Source organism: Canis lupus, chromosome 2, assembly GCF_011100685.1.
Source record: "Canis lupus familiaris isolate Mischka breed German Shepherd chromosome 2, alternate assembly UU_Cfam_GSD_1.0, whole genome shotgun sequence".
In the NCBI taxonomy this organism is placed as follows: domain Eukaryota; kingdom Metazoa; phylum Chordata; class Mammalia; order Carnivora; family Canidae; genus Canis; species Canis lupus.
Genome location: NC_049223.1, coordinates 10,025,500 through 10,045,724, shown reverse-complemented (window position 1 = coordinate 10,045,724; position 20,225 = coordinate 10,025,500). Strand labels below are relative to the sequence as shown.

Sequence of the window (20,225 nt, the reverse complement as noted above, 5' to 3'; positions counted from 1 at the left end):
TTGACACTGGTCTTGGAAACGATCACTTGGATTTGACACCAAAAGCAAAAATAACCATGTGAAACCACATCAAACTGAAAAGTTTCTGTGCAGCAAAGGAAACCATTAACAAAATGAACCTGCCAAATGGAAGGAGGTATTTGCACATCACATGTCAGACAAAGGGTTTATAGACAGGATGTAAATTGAGTTTTACCATACTTGTCTTTATTAAAGACCAAGAATTTTGCTAATATTAACATTAGACAATCTCAAAATTAAGCGAATTCATGGGCTGAGGAAACTAGATGAGCCAAAAAGAACTTTAGAGAGCTTAAAGATAACTTCCAACTGCTTAGAAGGACTGCTCATTTCTCAGTGCTCAGGCTAACGTATTTGTGCTTTATAGGCTTGAAGGAAGATCACAGTTGGCTAAGACCAATCATGAAATAACAACAAGGATATTGTTCTGGGAGAGTCTTTGTATGTTTTACTGTTTACATGTTTCCACAGCGTGCCTTCCTTTCTCAGTGGTTTACCTCCATAAACTTTTCGTTTTCTTTGAAAGGATACAAAGATCCACGTTGTCATTTATCCTTCACCTGAAAATGGACACTATTCAATGCAACTGTATTCCACTTGGATTTCTCTTCTGGAGATAAAATGGGAAGAGCAGGGAAGAAGAAACACTTCAAATTGATACTTACTAGATTTGGTGAGTGCTGCATTGACCTCATGGATGAGAGGCTGGTCTGGTGCATGTATCCATAGCCTTGGGAATGGCTTTGCTGGTAGGCTCCGGGAAGGACAGGGGCTGCACAGGAGCATAGACATGCAAAGATTCCTCAAAACGAGCCTCAAAATAGCCCTCCTGAGCCCTCAAAGGACATGCTCTGCTACCCTCTTCTGAAACAAAATGCCATGTTCAGTGTCATGTGAAATTTAGATAGTGATGTTATAAGTGGTCTCTTGGTTAGTATAAATTTCAGCATTTAATGACATATATAGGCAATCAGTTTAACATGCAGTTAAAATATATTAGAAATATTTGTTTTACTCTACTGCAGAGGCTCTGTTCAAATGACACAAGTACAAAACAAAAATTTCCCATAACCTTTTAACAAAATCACACTTCTACTTGGCTATGTAATCCCCTTAGACATTTTCCAAAATAAAAGCAAGAAATTTTTTAAAAATTTAATTGGATTGTCAAACCAATGACAAAGTATACATGTTTTTACCAAATACTTATATAACAGATGCTCTCAATATTTCAAGACATCCAGCTGAATAATACCTTTACAAAAATGACAAATATAGCATATGGTTAACACCATATGTTTGTTTAGCAGTTAATAATGAGTCTATACCCTTAAAAGAAGATTTTATTTAGAATATATAAATTGCCAATTTTATCTTGGTTGTTAAGTCAAGACTAAGTCATCTGAATATGTTACAAAAGCCTAGCAAACCAAACCACATAATTTCATAAACGTCTTTCTACATCAAAAAAAAAAAAGAAAGAAAATTGTATCATAATAGCATTCACTCACTTTTTTGCTGTTCTCACCATTAATTAGGACATTCAAATGACAAAGTTCCTGTTTCGAAAACACTGAATTCTAGAGAAACCAACATAGAAACTAGATAAAAAAAAAAAAAAACCCTACAAAATCAGTAGATATATGCCTGAGTGAGTGTTTCTCCCTATGTATATTTAAGTACTTATAACCAGAAGCATGGGGCTGGCTATGAATGAGAGGATTTTAGTAATATGCCCTTCACTGTGTTTTGAATAGTCATATAATAATTAGTAAAACTTATATAAGTGCTAAAAAAAATCCATAATAGGTTGCCAGTTTTGTTCAATCAGATTGAGTATGTAATTAATCTAGGTTTCATTTATTTAGGACAGTTTTTATAATAAAAGAATAAAGCATATATAATTCTTGGGTACTGTGAATAATTAGTATTTTATAAGTGGTATGTTCGTTCTAATGATATATGAGAACACCAAGTTTTAAAGACGTTTAATCATCAGAAAATTACAAATCATAAATGTGTTCTTCAAGTAATAATGATATTCGGTTGAGTGAGAATTTTTTAAAAGTTCTTGAATTAATTCATATTGCAATGTTGTTACAGTCGTGTTTATTTAATGTCTTAGATTCAGCATCAAAGAGAAATAGACAAGACTTTTACTTGGATTGTAGTACATTTTAAAGTTATCAAAGCATTAAATATCAAATACTTCAGAAAATAGCACTTTTTAACATTATCAACCCAATTTAAATATTTAATGTCAAGAGACGTCAGGAATATTGTCAAAATTCACTCATGAAGAAAAAATAATGAAATCCCTAAAAATATCTAAGCCCACTTAATTAGCTGAGGAAAAGAGCCTTTTCTGTGTGTTGGGAGCATGGACCATTCACTTCTCCCCCCCTCCATTCTCAACAAATATTGACTGAGTGAGTTAATGTGTGCACAGGCCTTACTACATTGCCTGTCGCTTAGTAAGCCTCCATAAATTTTAACAACTATCACTGTCCACTATGCTCAAGGCATGCCAGGGATCAAAGAAGAGGGGTGACAAAAACGATTGCCCTCCTCAAGTAATAATGGCCCTGGACATCTGCCCTTTACCCAGCTGAAGAAATGGCTCTGAATACCTAGGGCATTTCTAGATAAATATGTAAGTCAAGGACATCAATTGCACACCCCAGACTGGCAGACCTGAACTAGTTTTCTTCAGCCATGTACACAACTCATTGTTTCATTAACTATTATTTTATTTGTAAACAATTCATTTCTTCATTAATTATTATTTTAATCTATTTGTAAATTCTAACAGTTAAATTTAAAGATCCCACACATGGGCACTTGGGTGGCTCAGTGGTTGAGCATCTGCCTTTGGCTCAGGTCATGATCCCAGGGTCCTGGGATCAAGTCCCACATCGGGCTCCTCGCAGGGAGCCTGCTTTTCCCTCTACCAATGTCTCTGCCTCTCTGTGTCTCTCATGAAAAAATAATTTAAAAATCTTAAAAAAAAAAAAAAAAGCCTACACTCCTACCTAAAATTAAAAAAAAAAAAAAACCTGAATCCTTTGTTACACCAACAAACCATGACCTTCACATTTTGATATACAGTTAAGCATGGCTGTCTTAAAATATTTTGTTGAAAAACTACGAGGAAAAGACAATGAAAACTATTTTTAGACATGCTCTCTCATATGCTGTGATGCATTTACATGTACATAGTCTGTAGGTCATAATCCCAGGACTGACAATTTGAGAATGTTGTTGAACAGCGTTCTCTAATTGTGGCCTTCAGAAACCAAGTATATTCACACCTGTTTAACTGCTCAAATCTGACCTTCAAAGAGAACTTGTAGCTATTGTCAAATACAGCAGGAAAAAAAAGTGATGTATTTGCCCTAAATCTGTGTAGGTTGGAGAGAGAGCAGGGGAGAGTTTAGAAGGAGGAACCTTGGGATAAATATAATCTATCTTGTTCTTATGGTTTCTTTTCATGCCTTTATTGATTATTTCCATTTCTCTCTCCAGCTGCATTACCTAATGCAAGTTCCTTCAGGGCTAGCATTACCTAATGCAAGTTCCTTCAGGGCTATCAAACCTTGTTATCTACCTTATACCTGATATAATAAAAGAGTTTTTAGGAAACTCTTATTAGAGCTACGAAAAACATAACTGAGAGCCCAGAGGACTCATCTTACTAAAAGCAAATGCCAATTTGAAAAAGAGGCACAGACATTGCTTTTTTTATTATTGTTCTGCTACATGATTTCTTTGTTAAGGTAAAATAAGCATAGGAAATTTAAAACAATGGCTTTGGAAATTGGGTTTATTAAGAATTTGGGAGAAAGATTGTTATTCCATGTGAGTATGACATTTCTTCCACCAAAATAGAGAACTCAAAAGGCTTTGCAAAAGCAAGACGTTAAGCTAATTTTGCAACAAACAAGGACTTCTTATCAGAGAAAAACACAGTGTCCCTCTTCCTTGAACCAGTGGTAAGATTCCACCAGCACTGATACAGATGGATGATGATTCCATGATGGTCTTCCAATACAAGAGTCTTGAGATTGAGAGTTTTTTATTGCAGTAGCATAAAAGTCATAAAACAATACCTTTCAGGGCACCTGAGTGGCTCAGTTAGTTAAGCTCAGGTTTCAGCTCACGTCATGATCTCATGGTCATGAGATAGAACCCCATGCTGAGGCTCCATGCTGAGCTTGGAGCCTATTTGAGATTCTTCTCCTTTCCTCTCCCTTGGTGCTCCTGCTACCTGTTTGCACATGCTTGCTCACTTTCTCTCCAAAAAAAAAGTTTTAAAAATTAAAAAAAAAAATAGCTTTCATCACCCTAAGACAACAATAAAACACACAAGTGTGACTCAATTTTCATTTCACATTGGTAAGCTATATTGACCAGAGATGTGGAAACTCACTAAAGCCCTGAGGATTTCAGGCTCTCCCATTGTATTTACAAAACCAAAATCTCTCTTTTAGCGCATCATAAAGTTCTCCCACGAACAGCTAATACTGATATTTTCTATTTAATGCTCTCCTTTCAATGGAAGGAGATAAAACCAAGACAGAGAAGTATGTAGACATGAAGATCATAAAACAGAAGGTGAAAATGGAAGAAGAAACATTTTTTGGAGGCTTCATAAATCTGAAACTGGAAAAATAAGGAAATATGTGTACACTTGCATGGTAGAGGTTATGAACTAAAGCTATGCACCCACAATAATAAAAGGAGAAAAATAATCAAAAAGAAGCCAGCCCACCATGGGAGGTGCCCTTTTACGTAAAAGAGGAGGAGGATTATGGAAGTGTCTTTGGTATGCATGGTGCTTTCCATGTTGCCAGTAGTTGTCAGAAAAACTCTCTAAAATAGGTATCAATCCCACATTAGAGAAGAAAATGCAGAGGTTGGAAGGTTAAGCAGGAAGGCAGCAGAACAATGGCCTCTGCATAGTAACACCACGATAAAGATTTTGATAGCCTGAAAGATGAGGTGGAGGCTTTGAAACTCTTGCAATGAGAATAAGATAATAGTAGATAGCCAAGTGCAAAAATAAAAATAAAAGTTGTCTTATTGATGTCTTAGCCCATTAGGGTTGGTATAAAAAAATACCATAGACTGGGTGGCTTAAACAACAAATTATTTCTTGCTCTTCTGGAGACTAGGAAGTCCAAGGTCAAGACGCTGGCAGATTCAGTGTCTGATGAGGATCCCTTTCCTGGTTCACTGATACACTGCTTCCCTTTCCTGAGTCCTTAAATGGCAGCCAGGGATGAGGGAGCTCTCTAGGAGGTCTCTTATAAGGGCACTAAATCCACTGTCTTGACCCTCACCTCACAAAGGCCAGACAATCCCAATACCATCACACTGGGGGTTAGGAATTGACATGTGAATTTGAAAGGGACACAAGCATTCAGTCTGTAACAATTGGCTAACTATAAATGTAATACAGAGAAAATAATTTGGGAGTTTCTCTCATAGGCTTACTTTAAAAAAAAAAATCAGGACAAGGGAAAAATTACCCTTCAGAAGCTTTCCAATAAAGAATATACGATGCAATGACATTACTGTCATATTTTCTTAAGAGTTGACTACAGTTTTATCAGCTAATGTGTGTCAAAGAACATAATGAGTTGTGGGGTTCTTTTGTTTTTTGTTTTTTTAGGACAAAAAAAATATCAATTTGGACACTCACAGGTGAATTGCTAAAAATGAATGAAGATATGACTATAATTGAGAAAGTATGAAGAGACACTGGTTTTGAGGTAAATATTAAATAACAAGCTAAACCCTTAATCTCATCTAGGCCGTGAGCAAGGTGGTTGAACTCATCGGTCATAAAATAGGTCCATGATGTGGACCTTTTTTGTTCAAATAAATTTTGGGGTGCCACCAAGGGTTCCAATTCAGAGCCTCAAGTCCTCGTGGCACATTATTCTCTCTCCACAAGCCCCAAGTGAGTGCTAAATCCACACTTATGCTGAATCTAGCAGCAAGATGATTTTTTTTTAATCTGATAGAATTCTGAGCACTACAGAAAATTCTCCTTCTCCGCAGCAGACAGAAACAAGCCAGATTGCCTCCAGGTTTTAGTTTGTTGGTTTTTAATTATAAGCTGTGAAGAGACAAGTGCCTAAGAAACTGGCTTGCTGCATAATAAACTATGAATAAACAGACTTTAACATAAAAATGAGATAATCTACAGTTGAGTTGAAACCACCAAGTTTTAGAGACATGCATAATCATCACTGCGATATAAAACAAGGGTTCAAACTTTGGAAATCATATGTAAAAATAAAAGCAATCATTACTACTTCATGTGTTAAATTTCCAGCTCTGGCAGGGGCCAGAATGTAGGGGAAGGAAATGGGAAATGAGACAGAGGGAGAGTCAGTTACTTGGTGAGTGAGTTTTCACTGTGGTTGCATATGGAACTCGCCTGGGATCTTTTAAAACCATGTCATGTCCAGGTGCCCCAGATCAATTAAATCAGAATCTCCAGGGTGGCAGCAGAAGGCACTGAACATTGGTGTCTTATTAGTTAAGGCTTCCAAGTGATTTAAATGGGCCTCCACGGTGAAGAACCACTGAGCTACAACCATCAGCTTCCATCTTCCCAACCCAACACAAATTTAGAGGTTCATGTGACCCTATGCATATGTCATTCCCAAATTCCCTCTCTCCCCCTGAAATGGACTGAATATTTGTGTTCCCCGCCTCTAAAATCCATATGCTGAAATCCAAACCCCCAGGCTGATGGTATTGGGAGGTGTGGCCTTGGGAGGTGATTAGGTCATGAGAGTGGAGCTTTATGAATGGAATTAGTGCTCTCCTGGTAGCTAGCTAGGTCTCTTTCCATCATGTGGGGACACAAGACAGCGTTCTGCAACCTGGGAAGAGGACCCTCACCAGATGGTGCTGGCATCCTGATCTCCGGCTTCCAGCTTCCAGAACTGTGAGAAATAAATTTCTGTTGTTTGTAAGCAATCCAGTCTATGGTATTGTTACAGCTGCAGGAATGGGCTAAAACACCTATCTCCCCCATGACTTGTTGTAGTTGTGGAGGTAAAGGTTTAAGCCCAGCCTCAAGAAGCAACCAGGGATTGTGGGAGGAAATCTGAGCAAGAAGAAGCTGACAGGAGAGTAATTCAGCTGCTAACATGCAGCACTTATGGTATGGGAGGTACCAGGAGGAACCCCCAGGAAGGGCAAACCGGGGAGGCCAACCCCACTTCCTGGGGGCTGACCAGAACAGGACCAGGTTACCATCTCAGAGGGAAGGGAGGTGGGGCATGCAGCCAAAATAAATGTCTTTACAGATTCAAAAATTATCCCTCAAGCCAACGCTAGGTCCCTACCAATTTTTTCCTTCTAGACTCCAGTGCCATCTTTGTTTTAATTTTCTATTCTTAGATAAGTGTTATCACTCAAAGGTATTACAAACCTCCTTTTGGAAAATTCAATACATGTGAAAATCTTTAATTACCTGGGTATGTTTCCCTGTGAAACTTGATGGGGGGAAAGATGTAATCATAGGGCTCTGCTTCCCAAGGAATATAAAAATATGCATATAATAAAATTTGAATAAATGAAATGCTTACAAGTAAGAAGACTGCTTCGGTTTGCTCAGGACTCCCTCAGTTGCAGCAGAGAAAGTTCTCCCCAGGAACCTCTTTGGTCTCAGGCCAATCGGCATGGCTCGTCCCCCTACTTACAACGTGCCAGTCCTGTGCGTGTGCATGTCATATGCATCAGCTGGTGAAATCGTCACCACTTTACAGATGGCAAAGTGCCCATTTTACAGATGGAAAATCTGAGGGTTACAGAGATTCAGTAACTTGGTACAGAATATCAGAGGCACATGGAGTTCGTATTTAAATGCCAACGGTTTGACTCTAGAACCCAAATGCTTGACTATATGACACCAAAATGATATGGAAGAAATGACAAGACAGCATAAGATCAATTTGCAAATAAACACTGTGAAATCAGAAATGTGAAAGAGGGCTCTGTGGTCTGGAGTGCAGAGTAGCTTCTAGCACTGAGGGCTTAATGTGAAGCTGGAAGACCTGCAGTTGACCGTGCACCTGCGACGGGCAAATGGGAGTGAGAGGAAGGGAAAGGCCAGAGAAAAAGAGGTTTAATGCATGGAGAGATGTGTGGATCAGTTTTGTTCTGCTCACAGGGGTGACTCATGCTCTCACTGACTTCTCTGTGGTACCCTTCTGTGGGGTCTAAATGCCACAAGAAGTTCAGGTGAATTGTGGCTGATGAGGTGTGCTAAGACATCTCTGAAAGAAATTACAATGAGAATAATTGTAATTATTGAGAATGAAGAGAATCATTCACTTTTGGAAAAGCCAGCTCAAATCATAGAGAAGAGCATTGTTTCTGAAGTAATGGCTTTCACATTTCTTTTAAGGGTCATTTTGGCATCTGATAAGTCTCTGGACTGTGTGTGTGTGTATGTGTGATCTTTGTTTCTTCTTTTCTTTGTCACTAGTAGCCTATTTTACCCAGGGCAATTGTCACTCAGTCACCTTATCCTGTATGAATAGTTTCAAGACCGTGTTCAAGCCACATTTCCTAATAAGATGTCAACCACTCTCCCACTGAGCAAGGGAGACCCTCATCATGAAGCCACCTGATGATTTGCAAAATACTTCTGTAGGACACTGCTTGCAAAATGTGACTTCCCCAAGTCAGCATCAGAAGAGTGACAAGCTCTACAGACATGCTAAGAATATAGTTGCAAATATAATTAAGTCCAGAACAGTGTTTAACCATTTCCTCTCTAAATTTAAATAATAGATTTATAATGTTGCTTTATTCAAGTATAAATTGGAAATTTAAAGATTCATAATTACCTATTAACTGTAAAAGGAAACGTCTACATTATGTACTTTTTTAAATTATGCATATATAAAATTAAACTGACCATTTCATTTACATATTTGACTTAGTTGCCCCAAGTAAGAATTCCTAAAATACTGTTTTGGGGCTCTGCTGTTCCTAAATATTGAAAAAAAGAAGACAAAATTTGTTATTTTTTAAATTATCAGCCAGTTAAACTTAGTCTTACGAGCCCAGAGAAGCAGTATGTTTTGATTTCAAAGTTAACTGGTTTTCATCTAGAAAAAATAAGTCCATGAATGTTCTCTGGCAGAACTGAACCAAGACATACTGTGGTTTGAACAGAACTAGAGAGATTTAGAGTTAAGAATATCTACTATTTTGCCTCAGAATAATCTAGCTAGTTTACTCTTACACTGAGATTTAAATATCAACTTGTATATTATTTTTCTCAGATTTGTTTCTCATTTTTAGCTATCTGATCCAGAATAAACTCCTCAACTTGTAACTGTAACACAAAACCACAGATATAAGCAGGATTGTCACTGAAGAAAAAGGAAATAATTTTCTCCCCAAATCACAGAGTCTTTAATAATGTTCTCATGGCACAAAATCCATGAGGTGTATATCTGTATCTACCCATGCACATGCATGCCATATCTAAAATAAAGCAAAAAAATGAAAATAAAGGGGGAAGCCCCCGTGGCTCAGAGGTTTAGCGCCGCCTTCGGCCCAGGGCATGATCCTGGAGACCCGGGATCGAGTCTCATGTCGGGCTCCCTGCATGGAGCCTGCTTCTCCCTCTGCCTGTGTCTCTGCCTCTCTCTCTGTGTCTCATGAATAAATAAAATCTTTTTTAAAAAAATGAAAATAAAGGAATGCACAGTTTGGAGATGTGTATGTGTGTGTGTGTGTGTGTGTGTGTGTCATTTTTTGACAAGAAATATGTAATGTGAGGCAGTTCTTTGATAAGATGAAAGCAATAAAGAACCTAAGGGGAACAGGGGCATGAGGATGCTGTTTCCACTTAGATAAACCATAGCACTGAATCTAGCTTTTGGACACAAATTATGCCATGACTTAAAAGTTAGTTCATAGCAAATCCCAATTTTCCTCAGTGAACATTCCCACCAATACTGTGTAAGTCAATCTCATGCAGAAAGATACATTATTCAAGTACAATGAAAGACTCATTATACTATCATAGAGGATATTTCAGAAATACTTATTGGATAAATATACATAACATTTTTTCCTAACATTTTTAAAGAGTTAAAAAACAGATTATGTGTTTGGTTTATTTCTGCACTAATCAATTCAAATATTGGCTCTTAGGAAATACCACCAATCCACAAGTAGTTTTCAAATACGGTTTTACGTTAGATGACTTTAGCAACAAACCACAGTAAATATCATATACAGACGCATCTCAATAATGGTAACACTTCTGAATGAGCGAGTATACTTTTTTTTCAACCACCAGACATATATGAAACTGAAGCAATGTGTCCCTGACATGATTTGAAGATAGGAAAAGGTGGGGAAAGGACTATAAAGGATTCTCTGGGTCTTCCAGAGCCCAAGCTTCAGTTTAAGATGAGAGGCTGGGGCTGAAGAAACAGGCAGGTGTAAGAGTCACAGTCAGGTAGGGAGATGAACAACAGGTCATTGGTTAAAGACTCGTAGACAGGATCTAGGTAAGAGTCTGACAGACTAGTAAATCAGTTCAGTACACATGCATCGGGGAAATCTTACGATAAAGATCAAAAACCAGAATGTCTGAAAAAAATGTGGCATGGGCGGATCAGAAATATGTTTGGAACAAGATTAGGCCCTAGGGAACTGGGGCACAAGATCTGGCCACAAGAGGAGAATCACACAACAAAGAGCTCCGGAAACAGAAGATAATGACCAAACAAAATGCAGAAACTCAATACATCCCCCAGCTGCATCAGCCTGTGGAAATTTTAAGTAGTTCCTATAAAAATCAGGATCCAATCCCCATGACCTACTAGCCTGAGGCTTGGGGCAGGAGGATGTGGGGCACCTGGATGAAATAGGAAGTCGGGGAGAGCAAGGAAATTCATGACTACAAAGGTAACATTATGATGTTTTATATCTAAGACAGACACGTAAATATGTATGTATACTTGGTCTATTATCCAATTTGGACATAAAATCTGATCCATAAATACCAAAACTGACTGTTTCCATTTTCATTACTAATGTTCAACAAGATGGAAAATCTACTCTCTCCCTCTCCATGTGCATTACTTTACCTTACAAAGCTCTTCCAAAGTTTTCCCCCTTGACGCATATGCCACATCTATCTCCTTCCCACTGATCAAATCTTCTCTTTTCCCCCAATCAACTCTGCTTCGCAGGAAATATATTTTTAATGTTTTATTGTTTGCTACTTGAAGTGTCAGATGTTTCTCCTTCATACACATATGGAACCCTTTGATTTAATTTTGGCATATCAATGAAAGACACATGTGCATCTTGGAACAAATGCTAGTCATTAGTATTTGATCCTTTTCCCAACTTCACACTCAGAAAAGGAAACTTGCGACGTTTCTTTCTTTCTCAGTCTAATGATATCAGGAATATGAGTTTCTCTAAGGACTTCAAGTTCAATCAGAATCCTGAACCTTTCCCTTGGGAGTGCAACAGAACTAACTAAAGGTTTCTAACAGTGTGTGCTTTTTTTAACAGGTGAAGAGTACTAGCTAGATGGCCAAAGATGATCATGTAATCCCCAACAATAAAATTTTACATTATAAAGAACTCGTTTATTTTTCTATAGTCTAGTTTCGTCACAGAAATTTATCTGGGAAATTTATCACAGAATTATCTCAACATCAATTCTTTAAATCTTCCTACACTTAAGAGCAGGCACTAAAACATCATTTTTTGATGAGTATTGTACATTCTCAAATTCAGATTGGAAACAACACTCGAATACAGCAGGAAAATAATACAACTGAAAGTTTCTTGTTGTAGGTATTTTCTTTGCAGAAGTTGGCCTGTAAGGAGCTCAATTTTTTTCAGAGGGTTGCGGTTGCCAATCAGTAACCAGAAAACAGAAGTAGTGACTCCAATAGAAATACTGGCACATTTATATTAAATGAAGGTGAAGAGTTCAAAATCAGGAATGTATTTTCTTGTTGGTTGTCCCGATTATCTAATTTTAAAACTATGCTCACCATTAAAACCAGTAATGCTGAATTTGGATCAGAATGCCATCTGTAAATCATAAAACATAAATCCTCCACGGGCAAAGAGAATTAACAGAAAAAATAATGCAAAGGATTACTAAGCAAAGAATTGTGATTCTATGGACACTATTCATATTAAAGATTTCAAAACACTGCTGTCGGATGCATATCCATCACTTTCAAACATAAATCCTCAATGGGCAAAGAGAATCAACAGAAAAAATAATGCAAAGGATTACTAAGCAAAGAATTGTGATTCTATGAACACTGTTCATATTAAAGATTTCAAAACTGCTGGTTGAATGCATATCCATCACTTTCAAAATATATTAATAGTTTATTATTGTGCCTGCATTTGATATTTCTGTTCTCAATTTAATGGCAAATTGAAATTTTAATGATGGCTGTCATCCCTTGGAACTGAGGGCACATTCTGTGGTCTTCACTATGTCTAGGAATGTGATGACTTGTCCTTGCACTTTGTCTCCTTCCATTCACCATTTCTTTGTGGAGCATTTGTGACAACATGGATGAACTTAGAGGACTAAGTAAAATAAGCCAATGATAGAAGGACAAATACTGCATGATTATACTAATACGAGGTGTCTCAAATAGTCAGATTCACAGAGCAGAGAACAGAATGGCAGTTGCCAAGGACAGGAGAAGAAAATGGGAAATTGTTGCTCAGTGGATATAAAGCTTCAATTATGCAAAATGAATGAGTTCTAAGAGATCTGCTATACAACATAGTACCTATAGATAACAATGCAGTACTATGTACTGTAAAATATGTTAAGAGAATAGGTCTCATGGTAAGTGTTCTTATCACACACACACACACACACACACACACACACACAAGGAAAGTTTTAAAGGTGGTGGATATGTTTTGTACCTTGCTTGCAGTGATGGTATCATGGGTATATACATATGTCCAAACTCATCAAAACTTAGACATTAACTAGTACAAATTTTGCATATCAACTATACTTCAATAAAGCTTTAAAAAGAGTTATAGAGGAAAATAGGCAGGATAAGGAGATAGAGAGTTATGGGTAGATGTGGGCTGGAGCTTTCTAGGTAGAGTGGTCAAGGAAAGCATTTCTGATTAGTTGAGATTTAATCAGAGACCTGAAGAAGGAGAGGCAAGCCACACAAAGCACTGGGGAGTATTCCAGGCAAAGGGATCCGTGATTGCAAGGAGCCCACGGTAAGAGAATACCTAATGTGCTAAAACAGCCTGGAGGTCCATGTGGCTGCAGCAGACAGTCTGATAGAAGATAAAACTGGAGATATGCCCAAGCACCAGACCATGTAACACCTGTAGTCCGTGGATCTTGGTTTTTAATCAAAATGTGAGTGGAACCATTAGAGAATTCTGAGTAAGCAAGTAATGAGATCTGAAGCAAGTTTTTAAAGGATCACTGACAGCTTGTCAGAGGCCAGATGAAGGGGGCAAGAGTGGGATGACAAAGACCAGGAGCCCATTTCTGAGATCTCAAAGAGATGGGATGGGATTTTCTCAAGGTTCACTGGAACTGGTGAGGAGTGGCTGGACTTAGGACAGATCTGCAGTGAATGGGGCCAACAGGCTTACTGATGAATTGAAAGTGAGGTATGAGAGGAAAAAAGGTGATAAGGATGTCACCGGTTTTGTTGGCATTTGTTCTAATGATTGTGTCACCAACGGAGATAATGAACAAAGACAAGAACAGATGTTTGTTTGGGAAGACAGGAAAAAAGACACTGGTTCCAAACGTGAGATTTGAGATGCCTATTAAACATCCAGCGGTGGGCTATTCCGCCTGGAGTCTGGAAGTCATGAGAGTAGGAAGGTGCTATGATTTTGGTGTTTTTGCTCTTCTACATCAGTGATGAATGTCAACAATAAGAGACATTGTGATGTTTGAAATAAAAATCCACAATGCTGTCTCTACAGCATGAACCCCTCTACAGGACTGTGCAGAAGTGATGCCCATGGCATCAGTTCTCTTGGCAGAATGTAAATCATCCAATGCAGGCTAGATCCTTAGACAAGCTCCCAGAGTGGATTAAACTTCCAAGTCAGAGACTCAATTACCTCCCAGTCTGGGGAATTGGCCCTCTACCTAGCCTCTAAATCTCCTGCAGGACAGAGCCCAAGCAGAGAGCCCAGAAATGATACTCAGTTTTACCCTGTGGCTGAAGTGACCACGGCTCGGCTCTCCCCACACTTGGGTCTGGTCTTTAGCCCATCTCTGGGACACGCGGCCCCTGTGCTGAAGATGTGCCAGAGGACACCAAGTTTCCAATGTGCTCTGTTCTCTCATATGCTACTTTTCTGCCAAAAACTCTCCTTTCCCATTTCCCCACCTGGCTGATTCTAACTCTGGGTGTCACTCCATCACAAAGCCTCCTTGAGCGCAATGGGTTCATTCATCTGCCTCTCAAACCAGAGTATGAGTTCTTCAAGGACAATAACTATATCTTTATTTTCTTTATTTCTAGCATCTTGCACATATAGGAGATGAATGTTTGGTGAATGAACAGATGGAGTTACAGCTCCCTTTAAAGCACCCTTAGGTTTTGAATGAATGGATGGAGTCGTGGGTGCCTTTAAAACACCCATAGCGGGAGGCCTGGGTGGCTCAGCAGTTTAGCACCTGCCTTCAGCCCAGGTGTGATCCTGGAGTCCCAGGATCGAGTCCCACATCAGGCTCCTGGCATGGAGCCTGCTTCTCCCTCTGCCTGTGTCTCTGTCTCTCTCTCTCTCTCTCTCTCATGAATAAATAAATAAAATCTTTTTAAAAATAAAAAATAAAACACCCATAGGTTTAGGGCAATTGGCTCCCTAACTGGTGCACTGCCCTCTTGGTACACCTAAAGACAATCTACTGAGAGTTCTGAAGCATCTCTTGCAACCTAACCCTCAACAGCAGGGAAATAACCCAATAGTAAATGGCCTCTCTCTGGGATTTAGCACATTTCTCCATATAAAATCCTAATCTAGGGATCCCTGGTTGGCACAGTGGTTTGGCGCCTGCCTTTGGCCCAAGGCGCGATCCTGGAGTCCCGGGATCGAATCCCACGTCAGGCTCCCGGTGCATGGAGCCTGCTTCTCCCTCTGCCTGTGTCTCTGCCTCTCTCTCTCTCTCTCTCTCTCTCTCTCTCTGTGACTATCATAAATAATAAATAAAAAAAAATTAAAATCCTAATTTAAATCTTTAAAAAAAATCAACAAAATTTGGAGGGAAAAAATGACATTTCTAAAGGACAGGAGCTGCAATGCTATCAGCATAGGTCCTGCTTGGGCTGTCACAGAATTCAGAAGCTTGTTTTCCACCAGTTAAGGCAGGACTAGGTCATTCCAGTATGATTCTTTCACAACAAAATGGAAACGTTCACAACGTTGGAAAACCTAAAGTGTCTATTTTTTAAAAGTGCATCTGCTTTTCCTTCCCCATTACACTCTCAAACCCTCCTATGCTCCAGAAGGATGCAGAAACACAAAATACCTGAAGCCGAATGGAATGCAAGTTCACATTAAGAAGAGTAAATGCTGGGCAAGATTGCAAACACACAGAAATACTAGAGACACAGGCTACTGTGAGTTAGGGGAAACCAAAGAAATACAAAGTCATATCAGAAAGCAAAGAGATGTTGCAGCCAAGTGAACTGAAGACAAAACACAAAGATCAAAGAAAACCTCACAGTGAAATAAGCAGAAACCATAAGGAGTATTGCCACTCAAGGAACTGTGTGTCAAATGAAAAGAAGTTAACCTAATCTGATACCAAAAGGCAATAAAGATAATTTCAAATAATACTATTCAAGAATCAAAACAAAATTAGATCAAGTTTAAATAAAAGCCTCCTTTATTGAATCAAAGTAACACAGTAGAGATGTAAAATGAAAATCCTTTGGTAACTTAATACCTAGGAAAGTAGAATGAAAAGTAAGAAAGCCCAAAATAATCACATAAGAAAACGAAAATATTCAGCAATCAAAGCAAGATGGGAAAATATCCTGAGAAACACATAACGAAAACAATGATAAAAAAAAACTGAAAGTAGAGGGCCTCTATGCTAATGCTCATGAAAACCAAATGTGAATGATGAAAACAGGATACTTTTACCTCAAGGAAACAGCCAATTGTTTAACCCTTTGTCCCAAGAATCAGAATTTCCCCTGACTCATAAGAAGGACTCCAAAATTATGACTCTCCTAACTGTCCAGCCACTTAATTCACAAAGTAGAATGGATCAGATCACATTTAGAGTAGAAACAGAGTCTCATACCTAGAGAAGGGGGGGGGGGGGAGTTATTTACGTTTATAGCACTTAGCTTAGGAAATGTAAAATATCTTAGAAAGCTTTTTGTTCTAGATCCTTCTTGTTACAGATAAGGACACTTTGCCTAGTAATATTAGATGACCTCCAGAGAATGCATACCATGTGAGAGAGAGCTAGGGTGAAGTCCAAAGTCTTGTCCTGTGGCACAACACTGTGTTAACTGCCGTGCAGCTTGGCCACACACACCCCCTAGACAGCAGGGAGATAACCCAATACTAAAGGGCGTCTCTCTGGGACTTAGCACATTTCATCATATAAAATCCTAATCTAGATCTTTAAAAAACAATCAACAAAATCTGAAGGAAAAAAATGGCATTTTTAAATACTTACATTCTCTTTTTTTCTTCATCTTACCACTAACCAGGATTGTTTTAGAATTCTTTTCAATTTCTAGAATGGTATTTAAACTAATACATATGATTTACTAAAGACACTAAAGGTTTTCATCAAATAGTCATCAAGACCATAAATGTTTCTTCCTTCTATGGAGTCAATCAGCACCTCCTTACCAGGGCCCAGCATAGTACACATTTCAAAGGGGACCCTAAATTTCAAAGCACCGGGAAGTCATGGATACTACTCCTAACCTTCTCCGTCAGGAAAACAAAACAAAGCAAAACACTGGGAATGTTTTCATTTTAGGTCTTTTCTTTTTTTTTTTTTTTTCAGCTATGCTTTAATGTCCCTGAAACATATCGAAACACCATCAAAACAAAAATGGAAGAATTTCCATGAAAACCTTCCACAACAGACTTTCATTTAAAAAAAATAATTATACTATACATTTTTATATATGCAGCTCTAGTTTTTAAGATATTAGTTTGTTGTACATCTGAAACTCATACCATGTTATATGTCAATCATACTTCAATTTTTTAAAAATGAGCAGAAAAAAATATTCATTTGGCCATTTCGTGCATTCACCAAATATTTGCTGGAGCATTTATTCTAAGGGTTGGAGATAGAGCGGTGAATAAAAGAGCCAATATCTCTGCTCTTGTAGCGAGGCAGCGATAGACGAACAAATAAACAAATAGATGTATAGTATCTCAGGTGATGTCAAATGCTAATGGAGGGAAAAAAAGGAGGGTAAAGGATCAGACAGTAAAGGAAAGAAAGGGTGCTCCTTTATCTCTGGTCATTCGAGAGGGTCTCTGATAAAATGATACCTGAGCAGAATCATTAAGAAAAGTGGGACTAGGCAAAAGCAAATACAGGGATGAGAAGGAATGTTCTCGGTTGGGAGGCAGTGAAGTACAAAGGCCCATAGGGGGAGCTTGCTTGGAAGGTCTGAGTAAAGCAGGGAATCTGGACAAAGAATGGGAGGAAATGAGCTTCGGGTAGCAGCCAAGGCCCAGAGCAGTTGAGGGCTTGGTAGGCAATGGTGAGAATTTGGGTTATATTCAGAATAAAATGGTAGCAGAAGAATGCCATGATCCAACTCATGTTTCAGAAAGATGCTTCTGGCTGCCAGGTGAAGAGTAGAGCAGGGCAGAGGGTCGGCAGTGTGGGGTGGCAAGAGCAGAAGCAGGAAACCAGTCCTACTTCTACTGGAGGCTACTGTGATGACCCAGGGCAGAGGGACAACCAAGCGGTCGGATTCTGGATACATTTTTCCTGGTAGAGCTAACAAGATTTGCTAATGGGCTAGAGGTGGGTGTGAGTGGAGGACAGGAGCTGAGGATAACCCCACAGAATTGGACCTCACCCCCTGGACAGCTGCAGGTGCCACTTAGCAAACTGGGAACCTAAGAAAGAATGGTTTGTTTTGGAGGGGGGTGCATATATTGTTTTGCACATATTAGGTTTGGTATGTCACTCGTCATCTGAATGCAGACATAAGGTGCCAAATGATAGAATGTACCTTGCTTCCCTTAAAATAAATAGAATTAGGAGCATATTACCATATATTCCAAAATGTTTTCAAATCAATGCAGATATCCTGTGAGTACACCACCTCTTCGATGTACATTATATCACCTACTGACATATCTTTACTTTTGCTTTATATCTATTTTCCAAAATAGGGAATGTCACTAAAAGCAGAGCATCTTGTCCCTATAACAGGGGGCTGAAGATGGCAAGGCATTTTTTTAAAGGTTTTATGTATTTATTTATTTATTTGAGAGGGGTGGGGAGAGGAAAGATAGGGCACCAGAGCTAAGGGAGAGAGAAGCAGACTCCCCATCTAGCAGGGAGCCTGACATGAGGCTCCATCCCAGGACGCCAGGATTATGACCTGAGCCAAAGGCAGAAACCGACTGAGCCACTCAGGTGCCCTATGACAAGGCATTTTTAAAGGCATTTTATAAGACATTATTTAAGCTACTGAGACACCCCTTCCTGCCAGAAATCTTCTCACCCCCACCCTGCCACCTTCCATGGAGTCTAAAAAAATGTAATTATTCCTTCCCAACTATGTGTTATCCTTACTCATGTTCTGGCATAATGTAAGAATATTTATGTATACCATCTTTCAATGGAGATGTTTTTTCATTCAGTTTGGCATAGCATAGTGTCCTTTTGTTAGAAATAATTAGAAAAATGAAGTAGTGGCTTGGGAACAGAAGGAAGAAAGAAACTGACACAGTGGGTTTTCTCAGTGCAGTCCTGGCCATGGAGAATGGAGACAGTGGGCAGGTGCAGGGGAACTAGACACATCTGGGGGAGGGGTTCTGGATTCTCCTTCTCTTCTACGCAGGTTCATCCCGGACCTCATCAATGCCTCCCACAGCAGTCTCCTGTGTAGCCTTCCCTCTGAACTCAGATTGCCACTGACACACTATCTCACTGCTCTAGAACAGAGATATTCTTCTCCCAAAGCCTCCTTGGCCTAATTAACATCTTTTAGCATTGGCATTTAAGCTCAAATCTTCCTTCCCTGGGAAGGCTTCTCTGACATCAAGGCCAGATGGAGTTCCTCTGTTATACATATCTTGTAGCCCTCATGCTCTCCCGTCATAGCATGTACTCTGTTCTTAATTATATATTAGTTGGGTCAGTATCTGTTTAATGTCAGTGTCCCCCACCAAACTCAGCCCTTTAGAGCAGATGTACATCTCTTTCGCTCACTGCTCTATGCATTGTCAGATCCCGGCTCTTGGCTGGTGTACAAAGAACACTCAATTAACATTTGGTGAGTAAGTGAATGAATGCTGTGTTGGGTGTACAGACACAAAGTAGAAGGGTCATTGCTGAAGCAAAGTCTCTAATGTACACTGCGTCAAATCCAAAATGCTGGACTGAGTAAAGTTGATGAAGATGGATTGAAATGTAGTCTTGTATTTGCTTTGGGTTTTGTTCATCTCATCAAGCACTGACATTCTTCTGTACCTCCAGGACCACAGAGGACGCTGAAGGGAGAAATCAATAACCCCAAATCCAAAATCAAAAAATTCAAGACACCACCGAACCCTTTGTTAGAGAATCAGACACAGGAAGGGGAGATTGTCCATGTCTATCCTGTCTACAAGTGAGCAAAACTCATTGACAAATACTTCATTAGAATCACAGAGAAAGGAGATCTTTAAAAACTTTCTAGTAAGGTGGGATCTTAAAAAGAAAAAAAAAGTAAACTCATAGAAACAATAGAAAAGTGGCTGGCAGGGGCTGGGTGGAGGAGGGTGGGAGGTTAGAAAGCAGTACAAACTGAGCTATAAGATGAATAAGCTCTGGGGCACCTGTGTGGCTCAGTCAATTAAGTGTCTGCCTTCCGCTCAGGTCATGATCCCCGGGTCCTGGGATGGAGCCCTGCATTGGGCTCCCTGCTCAACACAAAGTCAGCTTCTCCCTC

At 39.1% G+C, this 20,225-nt stretch overlaps 1 protein-coding gene across 10 annotated transcripts in view; it reads right to left on the bottom strand.

The window, feature by feature from the left end:
• The window catches only part of NEBL (nebulette), a 342,069-nt gene that overhangs the window by 6,343 nt on the left and 315,501 nt on the right, over positions 1 to 20,225 (bottom strand). For all 10 annotated transcript variants that reach the window (XM_038529862.1, XM_038529861.1, XM_038529856.1 and 7 more), the window contains one exon: positions 687 to 793. In XM_038529862.1, the coding sequence (XP_038385790.1) occupies positions 687 to 793 (107 nt within the window). The remainder of the gene's footprint in view (positions 1 to 686; positions 794 to 20,225) is intronic.